Here is a 20,938-nt window from a genome sequence, read left to right on the forward strand (position 1 = left end):
TGTTCAAGATCACAGGTCTGTGGAGATCTTCACAATTTTTATAATGAATGTCTATAATAAACGGCATTGATCACTTGCACCATGTACTATTAATGTAATATATTCTCAACTGCAATCCATGTTATTTGGTTGTGCTATTAGAAGAAGAACAGGGATAACACATTAAGTTGTATAAATAAACAAAATATCTGACATTGTATTCTCATTTGTTGTGCTATTAAATGGTCTTCGGTGCAGTGATACACATTTACAGTGCCTTTCAGAAAGTATTCACCCACGACTTTATCCACATTTTGTTGTTACAGCCTGAATTTAAAATGATTTATATTTTGTGTCACTGATCTACACACAATACCCCATAACAGCAAAGTGGAATTATGTTTTTAGAAATGTATAAAAAAAAATGAAAAGCTGAAATGTCTTGAGTCAATAAGTGATCAACTCTTTTGTTGTGGCAAGGCTAAATAACTCCAGGACTAAAAATGTTCTTAACAAGTCACATACGTTGCATGGACTATCACTGTGTGCAATAATGGTGTTTAATATGAATGTTTTGGCCCGCAGCTGATTTTATTTGCCCCCCAAGTAAATAAAAAATAAATAAGCTAATCAGCTCCAAGTGATTTTAATTTTGGAAATATGTTTGAAAGTGTTCACACACATACAGGCAGTTAACCCACTGTTCCTAGGCCATCATTGAAAATAAGAATTTGTTCTTAACTGACTTGCCTAGTTAAATAAAGGTAAAATAAAAAAAAAAAATAAACATAAGAGAGAGATGTGATCGTCTACAAATGGAAGCAAGGTTTGAATTGATTATGTTTTAGTCAAATATATCCGTTTGGGTCTTCTTACGGCCAATTTGCAATCTCCAAATTATTTGTAATTATGTTCAGGCCCCCTGACCGTGCGCTCAAGAAAAATTGGCCTGCAGCTGAATGTAGTCGATGATCCCTGCTGTACAGAATACACGTACTCAAACGCAGGCATCTTGTTAGCAATAAAGCATCAAAATAATACTGCAAAAAATGTGGCAAGGAAATACATTTTTCTGTCCTCAATACAAAGCATTATGTTTGGGAAAATCTAACACAGTACATCACTGAGTACCACTCATATTTTCAAGCAGGATGGTGCCCGCATCATGTTATGGGTAGGCTTTCATCGGCAAGGACTTCAGAGTTTTTTAGGATAAAAATCAAAGAAATAGAGCTATGCGCAGGCAATGTCCTAGAGGAAAACCTGGTTCAGTCTGCTTTCCAACAGACACTGGGAGACAAATCTACCTTTCAGCAGGACAATAACCTAAAACGCAAGGCCAAATATACACTGGAGTTACTTACCAAGACAACATTGAATGTTCCTGAGTGGCCTAGTTAGTTTTGACCTAAATCGTCTTGAAAATCCATGGCAACACTTAAATGGCTATCCAGCAATGATCAACAACCAACTTGACAGAGCTTGAAGAATTGTTTTAAGAATAATGGACAAATATTGTATGCTCCAGATTTGCAGCAATTTAAGAGACTTACCCAGAAAGACTCACAGCTGGGTTGAATATTTATGTAATGAAAATATATTAGTGATTTATTTTCCATTAATTAAAAAAAATATTAGACATTTTCTTCCACTTTGACATTACAGAGTATTATGTATAGGTCGTTTACAAAAAAATGACAATTAAATCCATTTTAATCCCACGTAACACAACAAAATGTGGAAATAGTCAAGGGGTGTGAATACTTTCTGAAAGCACTGTAGCTGACCACTCAACCAAAAACCAGACATTGTTTTTCCATTGGAATTTGGCTGTGCTTTTAGATGGTTGAAAGCACAGTGAAAACACATTGGGAATTCAACAACGTTTCTGCTGTCTTTTTGAGAGTGAATTTAGGTTGTAATCTCATTGAGCAACATCTCAACCATATATTACCCAATTTTCCACATGTACATTTTGTGATGTGGGTATGGTTTTGATACAGAGCTGATGCTGGTTGACTCATACAGATGACTGAAACAAAACAATTTTCACAGTCACATTTCACAATATTCACATTTAGCCACCTCATGATTTATATGTAGAAGTAAACCCAGAAAACAGAAGTGTGTTTTTCCAATGTAGTGACCTTCTGTAATGTGTTGATCCAAAACCAAAACTTGACTTCTCCCCTTGCCCCTCCCACCCTCACCCCACCACCTCCTTGAGACCACAGACACCTGTCTGGGAAGTCAGGTCCAATGATCATGAGGATGAGAGCGGTCTCTAGCTCATTGCCTCACTGCAGCCCTGGCCGAGGCAAACGTCTCCAGATTGCTGCTGGTGGGAGCGTCTGTCATCTCTGTATTGAGCTACCCTTCTAAAGTATATACAGTATTCCCATCTTAATTGGCCACCGGGTGTGGCATTGACTGAATGGCCGTCCTATGAGGGAATAGTGCAACAACCAGTATCTGCTTTATTATCAAGGTATCTTTGCTGCTCAAATAACCAATGTCTGGTGGATCGTACCGTGTATCATTCTACAAAGTAGAAGGACTAAATGACTGACTAATGATAATGTGTCCATTTTAAATGAAGTGCCTTATCCATGATATTCATATTACTAGTTAAACAGGTCCAAAGTGCCTATGATCTTCTTGAGAGGAATCAGTGCAATATTCTTTGATAAATGATTTAACATGTACAGTGTTACAAGTTGCTGCTCATCAAGGCTCTGCAGTAACTCATGACCAAATGTTTTATGTTTTATTACAGGTTTCTCAGATGTTTAGGGACTTCTCCAAATACAGCTCTACTAGTTGGGCTCTGACACAGAGAGATGCATCAGACCTTTAACGATGATGGGAAACTGTAGTGACCTAGCACTGAGGGGAATATTTGTTTGAAGTTTATTAAATGTGATATCATTAAAGACAGTCAGATTCAGAACCACTCAACTTTTTATTTTACATGGGGTGCTTGAATCTTAAGCTATTGGACTCATTCATACATTTTAAATACATTTGAGATTTCTTTCTCTTGTTTATTTTCATTGAACCTTTTAGCCGGCAAAGAAAATTCTCACAGGAGAAATGGCATGGTAAGATAGTTGATATTCCTGCATTATTGTATTTAAAGTATCATGAGATAAGCTGAAGGATGCCTTTGTGATTTATTTATGTTTTGGGACATTATGACTTTTAACAGTATTTCTGTGTTATGTGCCTTGAGACAACTCTGCCAGTCAATGGATATTTTTATTGCTCCAATTTGTATTGCTCCCCCCACACACCCACACACATACACACATAAATGGTTTTGAGCCGTGGGAAAGATCTCAATTGCATACTCCTCACGTCCTCGCTTCTTGTTTCCTTCTCAAAACCCATTGGATAAGAAAGCCAGAGGTCCTTCCCCTCTGGCTTTCTCCTCCAATGGGTTTTGAGAAGAGATGTGGAGAGAGGACATGAGTATGCAATTGAGATCTTTCCATAATTTATTTTGCAAGTTTTGAGACCATGTAACATGTTTAATTTTAATAAAGATGTGTTTGTTTAAAAAAGGAGACCAGGAGTATAATTATTGATGGTCAATGAATTGAATATCAGTGATGATAACATGCTCCACATTTTTTTATACACACACACACACACACACACACACACACACACACACACACACACACACACACACACACACACACACACACACACACACACACACACACACACACACAGGTCATGTAACAGTACATTAGAGGACACTGTCACCTAGTGGATAATGGATAAACTGTTTTATTTGCCAATGGTTCTGCTTTACAAGATCATAATGAGAATACCATCTTTGTTCCCCTGAGTCTCGCTTGTTGAAGCTATAAACATGTATGGATACATACATTAGGCTACAAATGATAGTGTAGGACTACATTACAGTCATGAACAAACTTACTAAATGACCTCGCTAGGATCATAAGTGTCCTCTGACTCTCTCCCCCTCCACATGACCTCCTGTTCCATGAAAATGTGCATATTTAGTCAAACCCATTAGGATATTCTGACTAATTAGGCCTGCTTATTCAAGTGGCCTTGCTACTGAAAATGTAATGCATAAATCCTGTAGCTGACGCAGAAGCACCACTACCTGGTGCACATGAAGAACAACCAGGAAGTTGTCAGTGGTGAATAGGTGGATGTATCTCTTGGAAGCTAGGGGTGTGATGAGTGTGGCACAGAGTGGGTTCAGTAGAGGAAGGTCTGCCATGAAGGCCCTGGTGACAGTTAGTACAGAGATAGTACAGAGATAGCCAAAGAGGTGATGAGTGTCGTGTATTTTGACATTGAGAAAGTTTACGATACCATTTGGAGGGCAGGGTTGTTGATCAAGTTGAGTGCATTAGGCATTGGGGGACGTCTGCATAACTGGATCATGGACTTCCTGTTTGATCGAGTCATGTTGGGGTCAGAATTGTCAATGAGGTAGAAGAGAAGTGGGAATGTGAAATATGTGATGAGGAAGAAGCTGTAGGAGTTGTGGAAGATTGGTCTCTAACATGGGGGTTTAGGATGTCTGTGGCCATGTCCTGCTTTATGGTGTATTCTAGCAGGACGGTTAAAGATGTTATGCTGAAAATATACAGTCAGGATATAGGTAGGGTGTCTGAGTTTAAGTATGTGGTTTGATGAGAAGATTACATTGAAGAGACATGTTGAGCATATTAAGTGTAGTAAGGTGATTGGGGGTCAGTTAGACAAACACTGTTGTATATGTACCACGTATTGATCAGGTCATTTTTGGATTATGGGTGCTTTGTATATGGATCGGCAGCCAAAACTCCGGGATAGGATACATTCAAAGGTCCTGAGAGTGTGTGTGGGAGAGAGGGTAGATATGATTGCTCAATGGCAAAGACGGTAGCACGGAAGCAGGGCATTGTAGAGGAAATGGCGGCGTGTAGTGCGGAGGAAATGGAGAAAGAGTTTGAAGAAACAGCTGTGCTGGAATGCAAACAATACGGATGTTAGTTCTGATCAAGGACCGGAATGGTCGGTAGTGACAAGACACAGGAAGAAGAGAGATCATGGTACAGAAAGCAGTGGAGCGTCTAGTAAAGAAATCATGAAGAGAGCCAAGGTAGGAAGCAAGAGTAATAATGTATTGGAGTGGAAAGTGGTGATAGTGTTTGATGAGACCACAGGGCCTCACTTACACCATATCAGACTAACTAATGTCGTAGAGAAAGAGGCAGGTGAAGTGAAATTAGCTCGGGCCATTGGAAATAGTTGATTGTTAATATTATGTGGCTGCCAGGCTCAACAAGATAAGATTTTTAAAATGGAAAAGCTTAATGGGAAGAAGATTAAAAGCCATGTCTGTCCCTGGTGCTTATAATATGTATGTCCACAGATGATATTAAAGAAAATGTGAAGGAAGGCAGAGTGATTTAAGCCTAAAGGTTGATCAAAGTCGTGAAAGCTTATCAGTGATGCTGAGGTTTGAGAAAGTCTTCCCGGGAAAAGAACAGAACAGATTCCTTAGTCTCAATGTTAGAGAATTTGTCCCATGTGCACTGCGGTGTTTTAAATGACAAAGAATGGGACATGTAGCTGCTCAGTGTAAAGGAAAGAAAAGATGTGCCAAGTGTGGAGGGGCACCTGGTTACGGTGAATGTGGAAACAATGTGAAGGTTAAGTGCTGTAATTATGGGGCAGAACATTAAGTGCAGCATTTGTTGGATGCCATGTACAGAGAGATGCTAGAGGCTCAGAGATACGGGATCAGTCATGATGTATCGAATGCAGAGGCCATAAAATAGATTGATAGAACTACAGTGTGGACTGATGGAGCTTACATGGATGTACCTGTAGTAAGTGGACCTACTGTCTGGGCTGGTGCTTCTGATGGTCCTGGCAGTGTGGAGGCCCAGTTCAGAAATCTTGTGCTCGTGAATGTGCGGTGTCAAAGGACTTTGATAATGAATTAAGTTGACTTCATAGCTTTTATTGGTAAGGTTATCAATACGACTCGGGTTGAGGAAAGCAGAAATGCCAGGTACAGAGAGCATGATATGTACTTTTAATGGGGTAGGGGAGGGGTTTTGTGGAGAGGGGGGAGGGTTTGGTAGAAGTTAAGGATTTATTTGGTTTAGATAACTTAATACTTTTCTTTATGCTAGTACAGAATTGGGCAGATCGTGATTGATCGTACATTCCAGAGCAGTAGGTGGCGGCATGCACTTAAACCATTGTTTGCGGACCACCATGATATCATAGAAGAAGAAGAAGTTGTTAGATATTCAGGTCCTGCTGGGCCGCAGGGAAGTGAAGTCCTTGATCAGGGCAAAAGGGCTTAATCTTTGGCAAATGGAGTGGGATATTAGTAGTAAGGGGAGGCAATTGTATTGTGTGCTCTGGTCATTAAAGGAAGAGGTGGGGTGTATGGGATGTAGAAGAGGAAGTTGGGTGGAGTAGACTACGGGTTGGGAACACAGGTTTGAATGCCACGTTGTGGATGGTAGGGAGACATGAAACAGGTCTGTGGAGTGTTTAGAGGAGGAAATGGTGTAGCATGTGTTGATATTTTGTGAACTGTATGATGTAGATCGGGAGATATTGTGTGAAAGTGTTGGAGAGGCTGGATGGGGTTTGGGTGGTGTATTGGGGGGAGGGAAGTGGTGTCAAGTCTCTTTCACCTTCTTCGAGGAATTCGAAAAATGAAGAGAATGTAATGTATGTAGGCTGTGTCTGGCTTCGCAATCCAGTACAGTAGGTGGCAGTGTATGCACCTTAAATTGTATGCGACCCGCCAACCCAATCCCAAAGAAGAAGAAATCGCCAATGAAGCCATTTCTGTGCGTCGTGATCTGAGAATGCTTGTATTCCAGGTAAGTTTTTCCTTTAAACTGCGAATAAAGGTGTTTCAAAGCTAAGGACAAATTCATATTTATACCCAGCGAGAGTTATTATTCCTTTATGTAATTGTGCCATTTGCTCTTTGTGCTACTTGCGATGTTGTGCGCCGTGGATAGTTTCAGTTTATATTTCGTCGAAAATGAGTGACGTTACTAATGTTCATAAAATCCACCACATTCTATTATATTCAGGGATGTATTTGTTTTATTTTTATTTAAATTAACTTAACTCCTGACTTTTGTAGCCAAGTAGGATACATTTTGTGATCAATGCACATTACACAATCAATACACACCTGGCTGTAGGTGTGTTCATACTAGCCCTGTCTGTGCTGGCTATGATACAGTACATACACTACATAACCAAAAGTATGTGGACACCTGCTTGTTGAACTTGGCATTAATAATGTTATTAACTGTTATAACAGCCTCCAGTCTTCTGGAAAGGCTTTCCACTAGATGTTGGAACATTGCTGCGGGGACTTGATTCCATTCAGCCACAAGCATTAGTGGGCGATTAGTCTTGGCTCCCAGTCGGCATTCCAATTCACCCCAAAGGTGTTCGATTGGGTTGAGGTCAGGTCTCTGCAGGCCAGTGAAGTTCTTTCACACTGATCTTGACAATCCATTTCTGTATGGACCTTGCTTTGCACGGGGGGCATTTTCATGCTGAAACATGAAAGGGCCTTCTCCAAACTGTTGCAACAAAGTTGAATGGTGTTTTCTCTGACACATTGGTTCAGCTGGCTTTCAGGTTAAGCTGGCGGGTGTTAAGGAGTGCGGTTAGGTGGTGATGTTTCGGAGGAAGCCTCCGCTGAGCCCATTGGACAGTTGCAGCGATGAGACCAGATCGGTAGAAAGGGGGTAAATTACACAAAAAATATGATGAATAAAGTGGCCTTTAAATACAGTAGACAACAAATTGACTATACAAAATGCATGTTTACGTACCAATAAAAGAGACTAGCCTGCTGGCCTTACCGAGTTCATTTGAATATTAGCTCGAGCTGTTTAGGAGGGATATCACACCTGGTGCAAATTGTCTAGTTCTGTTTTTCCTGCTGGGGGGGTGCCCTTTCACTGCACCCAGAGGGGAGTAGTTCAAAGTCTGGGTACTTGGGTCTAAAATTATTTTGTGAGCCTTGCTGAGCGCCAAGCATGTCTGACTCATCCAATCCTGTCTGACTCCAAGTACCTTACTGGCTGATGCCAAACCAACAAACAATGCAAAAAGTTTAAATATTCTCAATGAAAGATTTGTAAAACAGTCAGTATTACAGTATTATTAAAGTACAGTCTCTTACGAAGCGTATTGTAGATGAGGCCTACATTTGAAGCTTATTTTGATATTTGTATTACACCACTCCAGCTGATGCTTGGCATTGTGCATGATGATTTTAGGCTTGTGTGCTGCTGCTCGGCCATGGAAACCAATTTCATGAAGCTCCCTGACGAACAGTTATTGTGCTGAGGTTGCTTCCAGAGGCAGTTTGGAACTCTGATGTGTTTTTTTACACGATACGCGATTTAGCACTCGAGGATCCTGTTCTGTGAGCTTGTGTGGCCTACCACTTCACAGCTGAGCCGTTGTTGCTCCTAGATGTTTCCACCTCACAATAACAACACTTACCAGTTGACCGGGGCAGCTCTAGCAGGGCAGAAATTTGACGAACTGACATGTTGGAATGGTGGCATCCTATGATGGTGCCACGTTGAAAGTCGGTGAGCTCTTCAGTAAGGTCATTCTACTGCCAATGGTTGTCTATGGAGATTGCATGACTGTGTGCTCGATTTTATACACCTGTCAGCAACGGGTGTGGCTGAAATAGCTGAATCCATTAATTTGAATGTGTGTCCACATACATTTGTAGGTGTGTGTGTACTTACACCTTGTACTTTGCAAGTCAATCAATCCCATTGATTATTCCTGTGCCTGTATGTCAGGATGTCTGCTGAAAGCCAAGAGAACCGGACAGTGGAGGTGCTGGGAGTACCAGAGGAGGTGGAGGATGAGCTGTTGTATTTGTACTTTGAGAACAAGCGTCGTTCTGGGGGAGGTAATCTGGTGTCTGTGAAGCTGGAAGGGAGCCGCGCCTTACTGCTGTTTGAAGAGGCGGAGGGTAAGAATGCATTCAGTCGGTGTAATTATTGGGATCTGATATGTTTAAGGCCAATAAGTTTCACATTATGAACCTACACATTATAATCAGATTTCCTTTCTTTATCTGGATCCACATAAGTCTGATGTCTTAGCAACAACGAGTCATCCTGTGGTCCACAAATACATGATAATATTGCACCAAAAAACGAATCATCCATGGCATGCTGATTATGTCTTTGTTTGATTGACAGTTGCATCAAGGGTCCTGTCTAAAAGAGCACATGTCCTGAGCAATGCTGAGCTGACCGTGAGGAAGCCTGCGTGTAAGGATCCACGGAGGCTGCTGCTGCGGGGGGTTAACCCATCCAGCTGTCAGGAGCTGGTGGAGCTGTATGTAGAGAACATGATGGGGATGGACATGCACGACTACACTCTATACCCCTCACCTGGCAGGGACCTGGTCCTAGTACACTTCCATCAGGCCTTCAATAAAGGTTTGGGGTTTTCCTATTAAGTTGAATCCCCTAGAGTCGATTTCCGCAGTCCTGCATAAATGTATCTCCATAAAAATCTGCCAGTTTAAGCTAGAGAGATGTTGTTTTTTTTTCATTGGGTGAGCCTCAATCCACTGCATCCACCGATGTCGCACTTCCACATCTGCGGTTAAAGGTGACAGAGCCAGAGCGGTGTTTGTTAGACCATGAGACCAATGTTCCATCTAAGCTGCGGCAGGCGCGCAGCTCACTGGAACTGCCATGCAGAAGAAATATCAGCCCGTGCCAGAGTAGCACGAAACTTTCTAGAGTTTTCCCAATTAGTTAACGCTATAAACGTTTCCCTTTACTGTGTCAATTGTGATCGAATTAACGCGGTTGAATTATCCACTTTCAATGCAACATATCGAAACAAAACTAACTATGCAAGAGATTATGTAGGCAGAACGCATCTGAGTAGGATTGTATTGACACGCACGACTCAGCCTGAACTCTACACAGACCGGTGCGACATAACTAATCAGAACTGCAGTAGGCCTATATGCAAATAAACCATTGCCATATATGGATCTGTGCCATTCACTTTGAACTGGACTGTGTTTACAGTATGCGTAAACAAGATTCTCTCTAGCGTCCGAACGGTTTGACCTACAAACTATTATGACCCCTCTCGAACACAAGAGGGACTTGTCTGAAGTCGGTACTGCTGATCTGCAAACTTCTGTCTCTAGTGTCCGAACATTTTGGGCTACATGTCGGTTGTGTTGCTATCGGATGACCACAGTCCTTACAAGACTCATTTGAAGGTCCCCCGGATACCAGTTCAAACATTTTTATGGAAGTATACTGAACAAAAATATAAACGCAACTAGGGCTCAGCTACCGGTATTGATGCAAAGACCGGTTAGAGTTTTTACTTTACCTTCCATAGTGGAATTTCAAGGTTTGGTTTGTTAAATGTGATACACAACTCCGCGTTTATAATGTACGTTTTCTATAGTTCTGTCATCTCTCCCTTCTGCTGCTGCTTAATGCTGTTGAACACACCAAGCCACGCCCCCTGTTACTCAAGGAGAGAGTAGTTGCTCGACCACAGTCACAAGCACATCTCATTCAGGGGAGTTGAGCCCCCCTTTTGGATAAAAGTTAAGTATCATCACAATCAAACCGTAGATTTTAAGTAATTGAGGACGGCTCATGATTTGGGAAACAATATAATTACAAATATATTGTAATTGGCTATGCTTTTGCATGCAATATAGTTAATTTGTGAATTCTTCCTTATTTTGCATGCACAGACTTCCAGAAGCTTTGCTCAAAGATCTCTAAGAAGCCTCTGGATGGAGCGCAGATCGCTCTGGAACAGATCGATCAAACGGACTCCATCCTAATGGAGAACGTGCACCCCAGCATCACAGCAGACATGCTTACTCTGTACCTGGAGAGCCAACGGGGCGGGCGCCTTGAAGTTAAGGAGGTCACCATGATGTCAGAGGGGGTTGCCAGGGTCTCCTTCCTGGACTTTGACTGTAGGTTTAGAAATGTTTTTATGTACTGTATCTCTACCGACTGTTTGTTTGGATGTAAGTTGTTAAAGATGTCATCCACAAGGGCTTCATCTGTTTGTGTACAAGCGGTTACATTTTAGCTGTTGTATCCGTTTTTAAAGTAATTATGTTAGATTTTGTAACTACCGGTCAAAAGTTTTAGAACACCCACTCTTTCAAGGGTTTTTCTTTATTTTTACTATTTTTTTTTTACTATTTATTGTAGAATAATAGTGAAGAATAATAGTGAAGACATCACAACTATGGAATGACACATAATGGAATCATTTAGTGACCAAAAACATGTACAACAAAAAAAAATATCTGAGATTCTTCAAATAGCCACCCTATGCCTTGATGACAGCTTTGCACACTCTTGGCATTCTCTCAACCAGCTTCATGAGGTAGTCACCTGGAATGCATTTCAATTAACAGGTGTGCCTTGTTAAAAGTTGTGGAATTCCTTTCCTTAATGTGTTTGAGCCAATCAGTTGTGTAGTGACAAGGTAGGAGGGGGGTATACAGAAGATGGCCCTATTTGGTAAAAGACCGAGTCCATATTATGGCAAGAACAGCTCAAATAAACAAAGAGAAACGACAATCCATCATTACTTCAAGACATGAAGGTCAGTCAATCTGGAAAATGTTAAGAACTTTGAAAGTTTCTTCAAGTGCAGTCTCAAAAACCATCAAGCGCCATGATGAAACTAGCTCTCATGAGGACCTCCACAGGAAAGAATGACCCAGAGTTATCTTTGCTGCAGAGGATAAATTCATTGGAGTTACCAGCCTCAGAAATTGCAGCCCAAATAAATGCTTCACAGAGTTCAAGTAACAGACACATCTCAACATCTACTGTTTTAGAGACTACTTGAATCAGGCCTTCATTGTCGAATTGCTGCAAAGAAACCACTACTAAAGGACACCAATAAGAAGAGACTTGCTTGGGCCAAGAAACACTAGCAATAGACATTAGGCAGGTGGACATTTGTCCTTTGGTCTGGAGTCCAAATTGGAGATTTTTGGTTCCAACCGGCGTGTCTTTGTGAGACGCAGAGTAGGTGAACGGATGATCTCCGCATGTGTGGTTCCCACAGAATTCTGCAGCGATACTCCATCCCATCTGGTTTGCGCTTGGTGGGACTATAATTTGTTTTTCAATCGGAAGATGACCCAACACACCTCCAGGCTGTGTAAGGGCTATTTTACCAAAAGGAGAGTGATGGAGTGCTGCATCAGATGACCTGGCCTCCACATTCCCCTGACCTCAACCAAATTGAGATGGTTTGGGATGAGTCGGACCGCAGAGTGAAGGAAAAGCAGCCAACAAGACTGTTGGAAAAGCATTCCAGGTGAAGCTGTTTGAGGAATGCCAAGAGTGGAAAGCTGTCATCAAAGCGAAGGGTGACTATTTGAAGAATATAAAATATATTTTGATTTAACACTTTGGGTTACTACATGATTCCATATGTGTTGTTTCATAGTTCTGATGTCTTCACTATTATTCTACAATGTAGAAAGTAGTAAAAATAAAGAAAATCCCTTGAATGAGTAGGTGTTCTAAAACTTTTGACTGGTAGTGTATGTCAATGCAACATAAAAGCTATAAAGCTGGGTTATAAAGCATGCAAATTCTATGCAGCTGTTGAATGCATTTTATTCCCTTCCTTGTTATTGCATCTAACAGCAGTGGAACGTGTCCTTAAACAATCACATAAACTGGAGGAGACAGATCTGACGGTCAGGCCTTACTTCTCCTTCCTCCAATCAGAGGACAGCTCCTCCTCACCCCTGACCTCTCCCCTGACCTCTGTGAATGGAACATCAGATGGTAGCACAACGAACACACAGCAGACAGACAGTGGTGGTCAATCACAGACTGATTCTCTCCCTGCAGACAGTACCAGTGACTGTTCTCAGTCCTCTCACAAGGCTACCTCTGAACCTCTGGTCCCCCCTGTGTCCCAGGCAGCAGCAGCCCAGGGAGGCATGGGTGACCTAATTTCGACCCCAGAGCCCATGTCTAGCCACATTTCCGTCCCAGACCCGGTGAAACTCACCCTGCTCCAGGCCAGTCCCCTGCCCCAGAGCCTCCAGCTGGCCCACCAAGGCTGTAGCGTCCAGATCAGGGAGGACGGGGTCCACATGGCCGGGCCTGACCGGCCAACGCTGGAGCAGTTGAAGAACGCTGTGTTGGAGTTCCTTGGGGGTGTGGCCCAGGCTCATCTCACCTTTGACCCAGAAAAGGTCCACTTCCTGGCCAAACAGGAAGTAAAGGACAGGCTGCTACAGACGTTGAAAGAAAACGGGCTGCCGTCCATGTACACTGTGTCGGACTGTGTCGTCATGGTAACGTCTCTGTCTCCCAGCTTGGTGAGCCAGGCATGCAGCATGTTGAAGACTCTGCTGTCTGACTTCAGTATCCCTGTGGACAGAGTGTACGAGTGTATGCTGTATGCCCAGGAGTGGACTGTCTTCCTCCAGTCTCTGACTCTTTGCTCAGCTAAGGTGTCCGAAAGAGGACAGATAGATGTCCTGACTCTGAGAGGGTTGGAGGAGGAGAAGCAGGCTAAGATAGTGGAGTTCCTCAGTACACCCATTGAAACGGAGGCTATCATCTCTATGGAGCCAGGCATGTTGAAGTACATCCAGACCCACCATCATCAGCTACTGGCTGATATGAACCAGGTGTCTATCTTCCCTCTAGACACACATGGCGTCTGTGGACTCAGAGTAGGTGTTTTACTTTTTAGAAAAATCATAAAAGCATGCATTGTATTATATAAATTCAACACAGTATATGCTGTAATTCTCTCATACCCTTTTCACTCTCCCGAGTCAAGCTGATCTATACTGGTTACACATGCTGGAGAGGACAATGTGAAAAGAAAATCTCAGCCAGTATAGTACGGCTAAAATGTGCATGCTATCGTGAAAAGGGTATCGGATGTCTTGGTAAATGGCCTTATAAACCTTCCACCTCCTTTTAATCATCCATGTGACTGTGATTGGTAGATCCAAGGCAATGCTGCGGCATGTCAAATGGCCGATGAGGTTCTGAGGGGCGTGGTGTTGTCCACCGAGACCAGAACCATCACGGTGAAACAGACGGGCGTGGCGCGGTTCCTCATCCAGGAGGGGGAGGGGACCAGCATCCTCAGGGAGATGCAGACTAAGTTCCAGGTCTACATAAACATGGAGAAGGTGCACTGGGAACCCCTGGACAACGAGGTAGTTGGCTCAATGATAAAGACATTAATATAGACTATCATTACTAATTAACTAGCGAATGTGGTAGCCAAATTACAATCTGCACAGAGACAGGGATTTGTTTTCTGTGCCATGGATTTGTTCCTCTACATTTGATAGATTCTTTAAACGTTTGCTGTATTTTGTTATTGGGATAAGTATGGTTCAAGACATGCTCTGGAACGTTTGTAACTACTAAGTATTTCTTTAAACCTCCCGCTTTGAGCAAGATGTGTAGTTGATACATGCATAATCTACACTGGACAAAAATATGACCACAACATGCAACAATTTCTATGATTTTTGACTGATTTTATATGAATTGTAACTCCGTAATTAAAATAACTTCATCATGTGTATGGACTTCACATGACTGGGAATACAGATATGCATCTGTTGGTCATGCAGTGCGACACATCTCCTTCGCATAGAGTTGATCAGGCTGTTGATCGTGGCCTGTGGAATGTTGTCCCACTTCTTTTCATTGGATGTACGAAGTTGCTGGATATTGGTGGGAACTGGTACACACTGTTGTACACGTCGCTCCAGAGCATCCCAAACATGCTCAATGGGGTACATGTCTGGTGAGTATGCAGGCAATGGAAGAACTGGGACATTTTCAGCTTTCAGGAATTGTGTACAAATCCTTACAACATGGGTGCCGTGCATTATCATGCTGAAACATGTGGTGACGGCGACGGATGAATGGCACAACAATGGATCTCAGGATCTCGACACGGTATCTCTGTGCATTGAAATTGCCATCGCTAAAATGCAATTGTGTTCGTTGTCTGTAGCTTGTGCCTGCCCATACCATAACCCCACCACCATAGGGCACTCTGTTCACAACATTGACATCAGCAAACCATTCGCCCACACGACACCATGCATGCTGTCTGCCATCTGCCCGGTACAGTTGAACTGGGTATTAATCAACGAAGAGCACACTTCTCCAGCGCGCCAGTGGCCATCGAAGGTGAGCATTTGCCCACTGAAGTCGGTTATGACGGCGAGCTGCAGTCAGGTTACTAAGAGGGAAGTAAACCTATTTGAGAAATAAGCTGTTTGTGCGTACGGAACATTTCTTGGATCTTTTATTTCACCTCATGAAACATGGGACCAACACTTTACATGTTGCTTTTATATTTTTGTTCATTGTTTGAACAGAATTAGTGTCTTACCTCAGTTAGCCACAAAATCCCTACTTTGAAAGGGCCTGTTTTTCCAGAAACTGCTGAGTCATTTTCCCCCACGCGGGCCAGCCCCCCTAGCAATTCGAGTCCTAGCCAATGAGCTTCAGTCCCTTGCCATTTTGAGTGACAAATAGCAAGATGCACAGAGAGCAATAACGTGGTGGATATATGACATACTAAACCATTTTTGAAGATCAATTTTGGGTCATGAGTGCTACTTTGAGAACTACCGGCTAAAAGGTATAAGTACTGGAGAATCTCTTTAAGCCTATGGTGTATTTCCGAGATATATGTATTCGTGCATTCGGAAAGTATTCAGACCCCTTGACGTTTTCCACAGTTTGTTACGTTACAACCTTATTCTGAAATGGATCAAATATATATTTTTCCTCATCAATCTACACATAATGAAAAAGCGAAAACATGTTTTTATATAATTTTTCTCCCCCCAAATAAACTTATTTCCATAAGTATTCAAACCCTTTGCTTTGAGACTTGAAATTGAGCTCAGGTGCATCCTGTTTCCATTGATCATCCTTGATGTTTCTACAACTTGATTGGGGTCCACCTGTGGTAAATTCAATTGGTTGGACACGATTTGGAAAGGCACACACCTGTCTATATATGGTTCCGCAGTTGTTGTTTTGGAAAAAATTTTTTTTTTGACTTTTTCTCCCCAATTTCGTTGTATCCAATTGTTTAGTAGCTACTATCTTGTCTCATCGCTACAACTCCCGTACGGGCTCGGGAGAGACGAAGGTTGAAAGTCATGCGTCCTCCGATACATAACCCAACCAAGCCGCACTGCTTCTTAACACAGCGCCATCCAACCCGGAAGCCAGCTGCACCAATGTGTCGGAGGAAACACCGTGCACCAGGCAACCCTGGTTAGCGCGCACTGCGCCCAATTGTGCGTCGCCCGCGGACCTCCCGGTCGCGGCCGGTTACGACAGCCTGGGCGCGAACCCAAAGTCTCTGGTGGCACAGCTACTGCGTCACCCGGGAGGCCCTCTGTTCCACAGTTGACAGTGCATGTTAGAGCAAACACCAAGCCATAAGGTCGAAGGAATTGACCGTAGAGCTCTGAGACAGGATTGTGTCGAGGTACAGACCTGGGGAACGGTACCAACATTGGAGGCCCCCCAAGAATACAATGGCCATCATTCTTAAATGGAAGTTTGGAACCACCAAGACTCTTCCTAGAGCTGGCCACCCGGCTTTGGTCAGGGAGGTAACTAAGAACCCAATGGTCACTCTGACAGAGTTCCTCTGTGGAGATGGGAGAACCTTCCAGAAGGACAACCATCTATGCAGCACCTCACCAATCAGGCCTTTATGGCAGAGTGGCCAGACTGAAGCCGCCATCCAGTAAAAGGCACATGACAGCCAGCTTGGAATTTGCCAAAAGGCACCTAAAGACTCCCAGACCATGAAAAACAAGATTATCTGTTCTGATTAAACCAAGATTGAACTATTTAGCCAGAATGCCAAGTGTCACATCTAGAGGAAACCTAGCACTGGGAGACTAGTCAGGATCGAGGGAAAGATTAATGGAGTGAAGTACACTTGACGAAAACCTGCTCCGGAGCACTCAGGACCTCAGACTGGGGTGACGGTTCACCTTCCAACAGGACAACGACCCTAAGCACACAGCCAAGACAATGCAGGAGTGGCTTCGGGACAAGTCTTTGAATGTCCTTGAGTGGCTCAGTCAAAGCCTGGACTTTTAACTCGATCAAACATCTCTGGAGAAACCTGAAAATGGCTGTGCAGGGACGCTCCTCATCCAACTTGACAGAGCTTGAGAGGATCTGCAGAGAAAAATGGGATGAACTTCTCAAACACAGGTGTACCAAGCGTCATGCTCAAGAAGGCTGTAAATGCTGCCAAAGTTCCTTCAAAGGATTTACGTTTTTTTTTTTAAACCTGTTTTTGCTTTGTCATTATGAGGTATTGTGTCGATTTGATGAGAGGGGGAAAAAATGTCTGTTACGTTACAATGTGGAAAAAGTCAAGTGGTCTGAATACTTTCCCACTGCACTGTATTCTGGTATGTATATTGTGTATTCTAGTTCTGTCATCTCTCTACAGGACATCTTTGAGGCTGCGTGGAATATGACGTCCCATCAGAGCTTCCAGAGAAGTTCCTTACAGGCCTCAACATCAGCTCTGACTCGCACTATCCAGACTTCCAACAGCCTCTCAGCTTTAGACAGAGGTGCATACTTTAATTTTACTCTTCTCATATCAATCAAATGTATTTGTAAATTCCTTTTTACAACATTTGTCACAGTGATGCACAGTAACCCATCCTGGACTCTAAAGAGCATATGGAAGCATGGTGGCCAGAATAATGTTCAGAGAAGGTAGTTATTCTATTGGGATTGTTGTTTTGCAATTCCTCACTGAAAACCTACGTACTGATCCCAGGTCGTATAGAGGAGGCAAAGAGGCTGTTCTCAGCCATAGATGAGACGGTGGACTCTGGCCTCTCCGGTTTGACCGGAACCACTGACATGGAGGAGGATCTGTTTCCGGCCGAGAAACCCATGGCCCCGAGCTCTGACCAGGGCCCAGACAGGGACAGCGCTAACGTTGAGGTGGAGGAAGAGGCTCCACTGCCCCTGGTGGAGGGAGGGGATAGTGACGATGTGGGTGCTACTGCTCCTGTGGTGACACAGGATGGAGAGATGTCCTGGGCCATGCAACTCTCCACTACCCTGGAGGAGGAGGCACAGATGTCCCTGGCCATCCAGTACTCTATGGAGACCACCAAGAGGTCCCTGGCTGACGAGGAGGAGGAGCTGCAGAAGGTTCTAGAGCTGTCCAGGAAGATGACGAAGATGACTCGGGATGATGGCGGTGCCATGCCTACCGCTTCCCTCCCTACTGCTGGCTCCCACCTCGATCAGGCTGTCCAGGTATCTCTGCAGGAGGCCATTCAGTCAGCCAACTCGGCAACAATCTTTGTGTACGCAGGCTACAGTTGTGACCTGGTCAGAGTGGACATTGCCCTGAACAAGAGGGTCAGTAATAAACAGCATAAGGAGAAGCTAGTGCACCGCAGCCTGAGGAGCCTGTCTCCGTATCACAGGTACGTGTGTGTGTGTGTACAGTTCTATGTATTTTATTTGTGGAAAATCTATATTGAATTCAGTCGCATTTTTTCCCGATTTTGAGTTCAATATAATATTGGTTTATATAAAATACTTTGCAACAGTGTGAATGTTAACTTTTTTGTAAAGTTCAGACAACTGCTTGCAGATTGCCCATTGGGCCAGGTGTGAATACTATTGTAGCATAAAACCTACCTAACCAATTTGAATACGATGGGAAGCCCATCAACAGTTGATGGCCCATCAGCAGGCATGGTAACTCTGTGAGAGGGTTTTGTGCATGCAGAAGCAGTCATGTATGCTTTTTACAGAATAGTGTAGGTTAACAGGAAGAATACACCTCTTACGATATGCCTTGCTCATATCGATATTAAACAATATCATATGGAATTTTCAATATTGGTGCCCACCGCTTTTTGAATTGTTTCATTGTCAATTAAATCAACCAATCAGGTGGTGTCTGGACCTCATCAAGAGGAAACACGCCGTGGAGGTCACCATCCAGGGAACTACGGCAATCATCTCCGGGTTCAAGGACTTTGTTACCGGTGCGATGCCGGACATGAAGCTGCTGATAAGGAGGATCTCCACAACGACGTCAGACGCTGACATCCTGCGGACAGTGCAATGGGTGTGGCACGACCCGGCGTCGTCAGGGACGGAGACCCCGTACGCTCCGGAGGCGACAGTGTTCATGGAGAACGCCTGGAAGATGAGGCAGGAAAAGATCGACATCCTGCTCAACAACCTGCCGCACATCATCAACTTTGAGAAGATGCAGGAGTACAACGTGGCCTCTGGGAAGTCCGTCACCATCTCCAGGAGGATGCTGAGCTCCGATGACGTGTACTCGGAGATGCAAGGTAAAGAACTTAGCAAATACTGTATGTGAGCTTATTGTTATGGGGGGGGATAAGAATTACATTTGTGAGATGCTATTTCATTCCTGATGCAATATCCCTGTTATTTTAATATTAACAAAGCTATTTAATGTTGCACCGTTTTCCTTCAAGCTATATTGCACTTATGTTGTTGCGATATGTTTCTGTTTTTCAGATGAGGACTACAGTCTACTGTCCAACCTGCCTGAAGCGTCCAGAATGAACAAGGATTCCGATGAGTTCCGAGATGTTGTGAAAGACTTCTACGACTCCATACAGGAGTTCCACAACGAAATCCGAATCATTAAGGTATTGGTGGTATCTATCGACGTCTACAGCAGCTAACCATTAACTTCGTATTGTATCAGTGATACCGGAGTCGATTGCTCGGTTAATCTTATTTCCCAGGTTGAGAAGCTGATGAATAGGCTCCTGTACAACCAGTACAGACTGAAGAAGGCAAGTATAAATCAGAGTACCACTGACCCAGAAGTGGAGCGGACTCTGTACCACGGCACAAGCGAGACCAGCGTGAAAGAGATCTGTGTTCATGGCTTCAATAGAAGCTTCTGTGGAAAGAATGGTGAGGCCTTCTAATATAAAAAAAAAGTCTCTAGTTCATCAGCGTTTTCATTTCATCATTATTTTCATTGTAGAAGATGTAGACTGTTGTAGTAATGTGGCCTATTTTGTATATGCTGTTCTCTGCAGCCACTGTGTACTGTCAAGTGTTCTACTTTACTAATTTGGCCTATTGTATCTCTTTCTGTAATCATTTGGTCTCTCGTTGTGGTTTTTCTCTGCAGCCACTGTGTACGGTCAGGGGGTCTACTTTGCTGTGAACTCGGCCCTGTCCATCCAGGATCAATATTCTCCCCCCAACGCAGACGGACACAAGTTTGTGTTTGTGACCAAGGTGCTGACTGGGGACTTCACTCAGGGCAGTCACTCCATGAAGACTGCTCCTCTGAAGGAGAGCTCTGACATACCCCTCCGATACGACAGCGTGGCAGATAAGACGGACAACCCCTCTCTGTTTGTGATCTTCAACGACACACAGGCTTACCCTGAGTATCTCATCACTTGTCAGAAGATTCACCGCTGAGGGAGTGGGAGTTGATTGATATCCAAAGAACTGTTTGGTCATTGTTTTATTTGTTGGTTTTCTCCGTGTTGAGAAAAGAGGATTCAAATAAATGTTTATTTGTCACGTGCGTCGAATACAACAGTGAAATGCTTACAAGCACTTAACCAACAATGCAGCCTTAAAAAAACAAACACACAAAAAGAATAAGAAATAAAAGTAATTAAAGAGCAGCAGTAAAATAACAATAGCGAGGCAATATACAGGGGGTACCGGTACAGAGTCAATGTGCGGGGTCACCGGTTAGTCAGGGTAATGGAGGTAATATGTACATGTAGGTAGAGCTATTCAAGTGACTATGCATAGATAATAAAAAGGGAGTAGCA

At 43.3% G+C, this 20,938-nt stretch overlaps 1 protein-coding gene across 1 annotated transcript; it reads left to right on the forward strand.

Moving 5' to 3' along the window:
* The first annotated feature begins 6,301 nt into the window (after window positions 1-6,301).
* Window positions 6,302-20,682, forward strand: LOC112264646 (protein mono-ADP-ribosyltransferase PARP10). Its single transcript, XM_024441389.2, has 12 exons — window positions 6,302-6,860; window positions 8,832-9,007; window positions 9,240-9,482; window positions 10,781-11,011; window positions 12,717-13,762; window positions 14,045-14,260; window positions 17,563-17,689; window positions 17,902-18,565; window positions 19,041-19,450; window positions 19,644-19,777; window positions 19,877-20,051; window positions 20,275-20,682. The coding sequence occupies exons 2-12, from the start codon at window positions 8,833-8,835 to the stop codon at window positions 20,571-20,573; spliced, it is 3,720 nt and encodes a 1,239-aa protein (XP_024297157.1). The 5' UTR covers window positions 6,302-6,860; window position 8,832; the 3' UTR covers window positions 20,574-20,682.
* The last annotated feature ends 256 nt before the right edge of the window (window positions 20,683-20,938 follow it).

The sequence above is a fragment of the Oncorhynchus tshawytscha genome, linkage group LG13 (assembly GCF_018296145.1).
Source record: "Oncorhynchus tshawytscha isolate Ot180627B linkage group LG13, Otsh_v2.0, whole genome shotgun sequence".
NCBI lineage: Eukaryota > Metazoa > Chordata > Actinopteri > Salmoniformes > Salmonidae > Oncorhynchus > Oncorhynchus tshawytscha.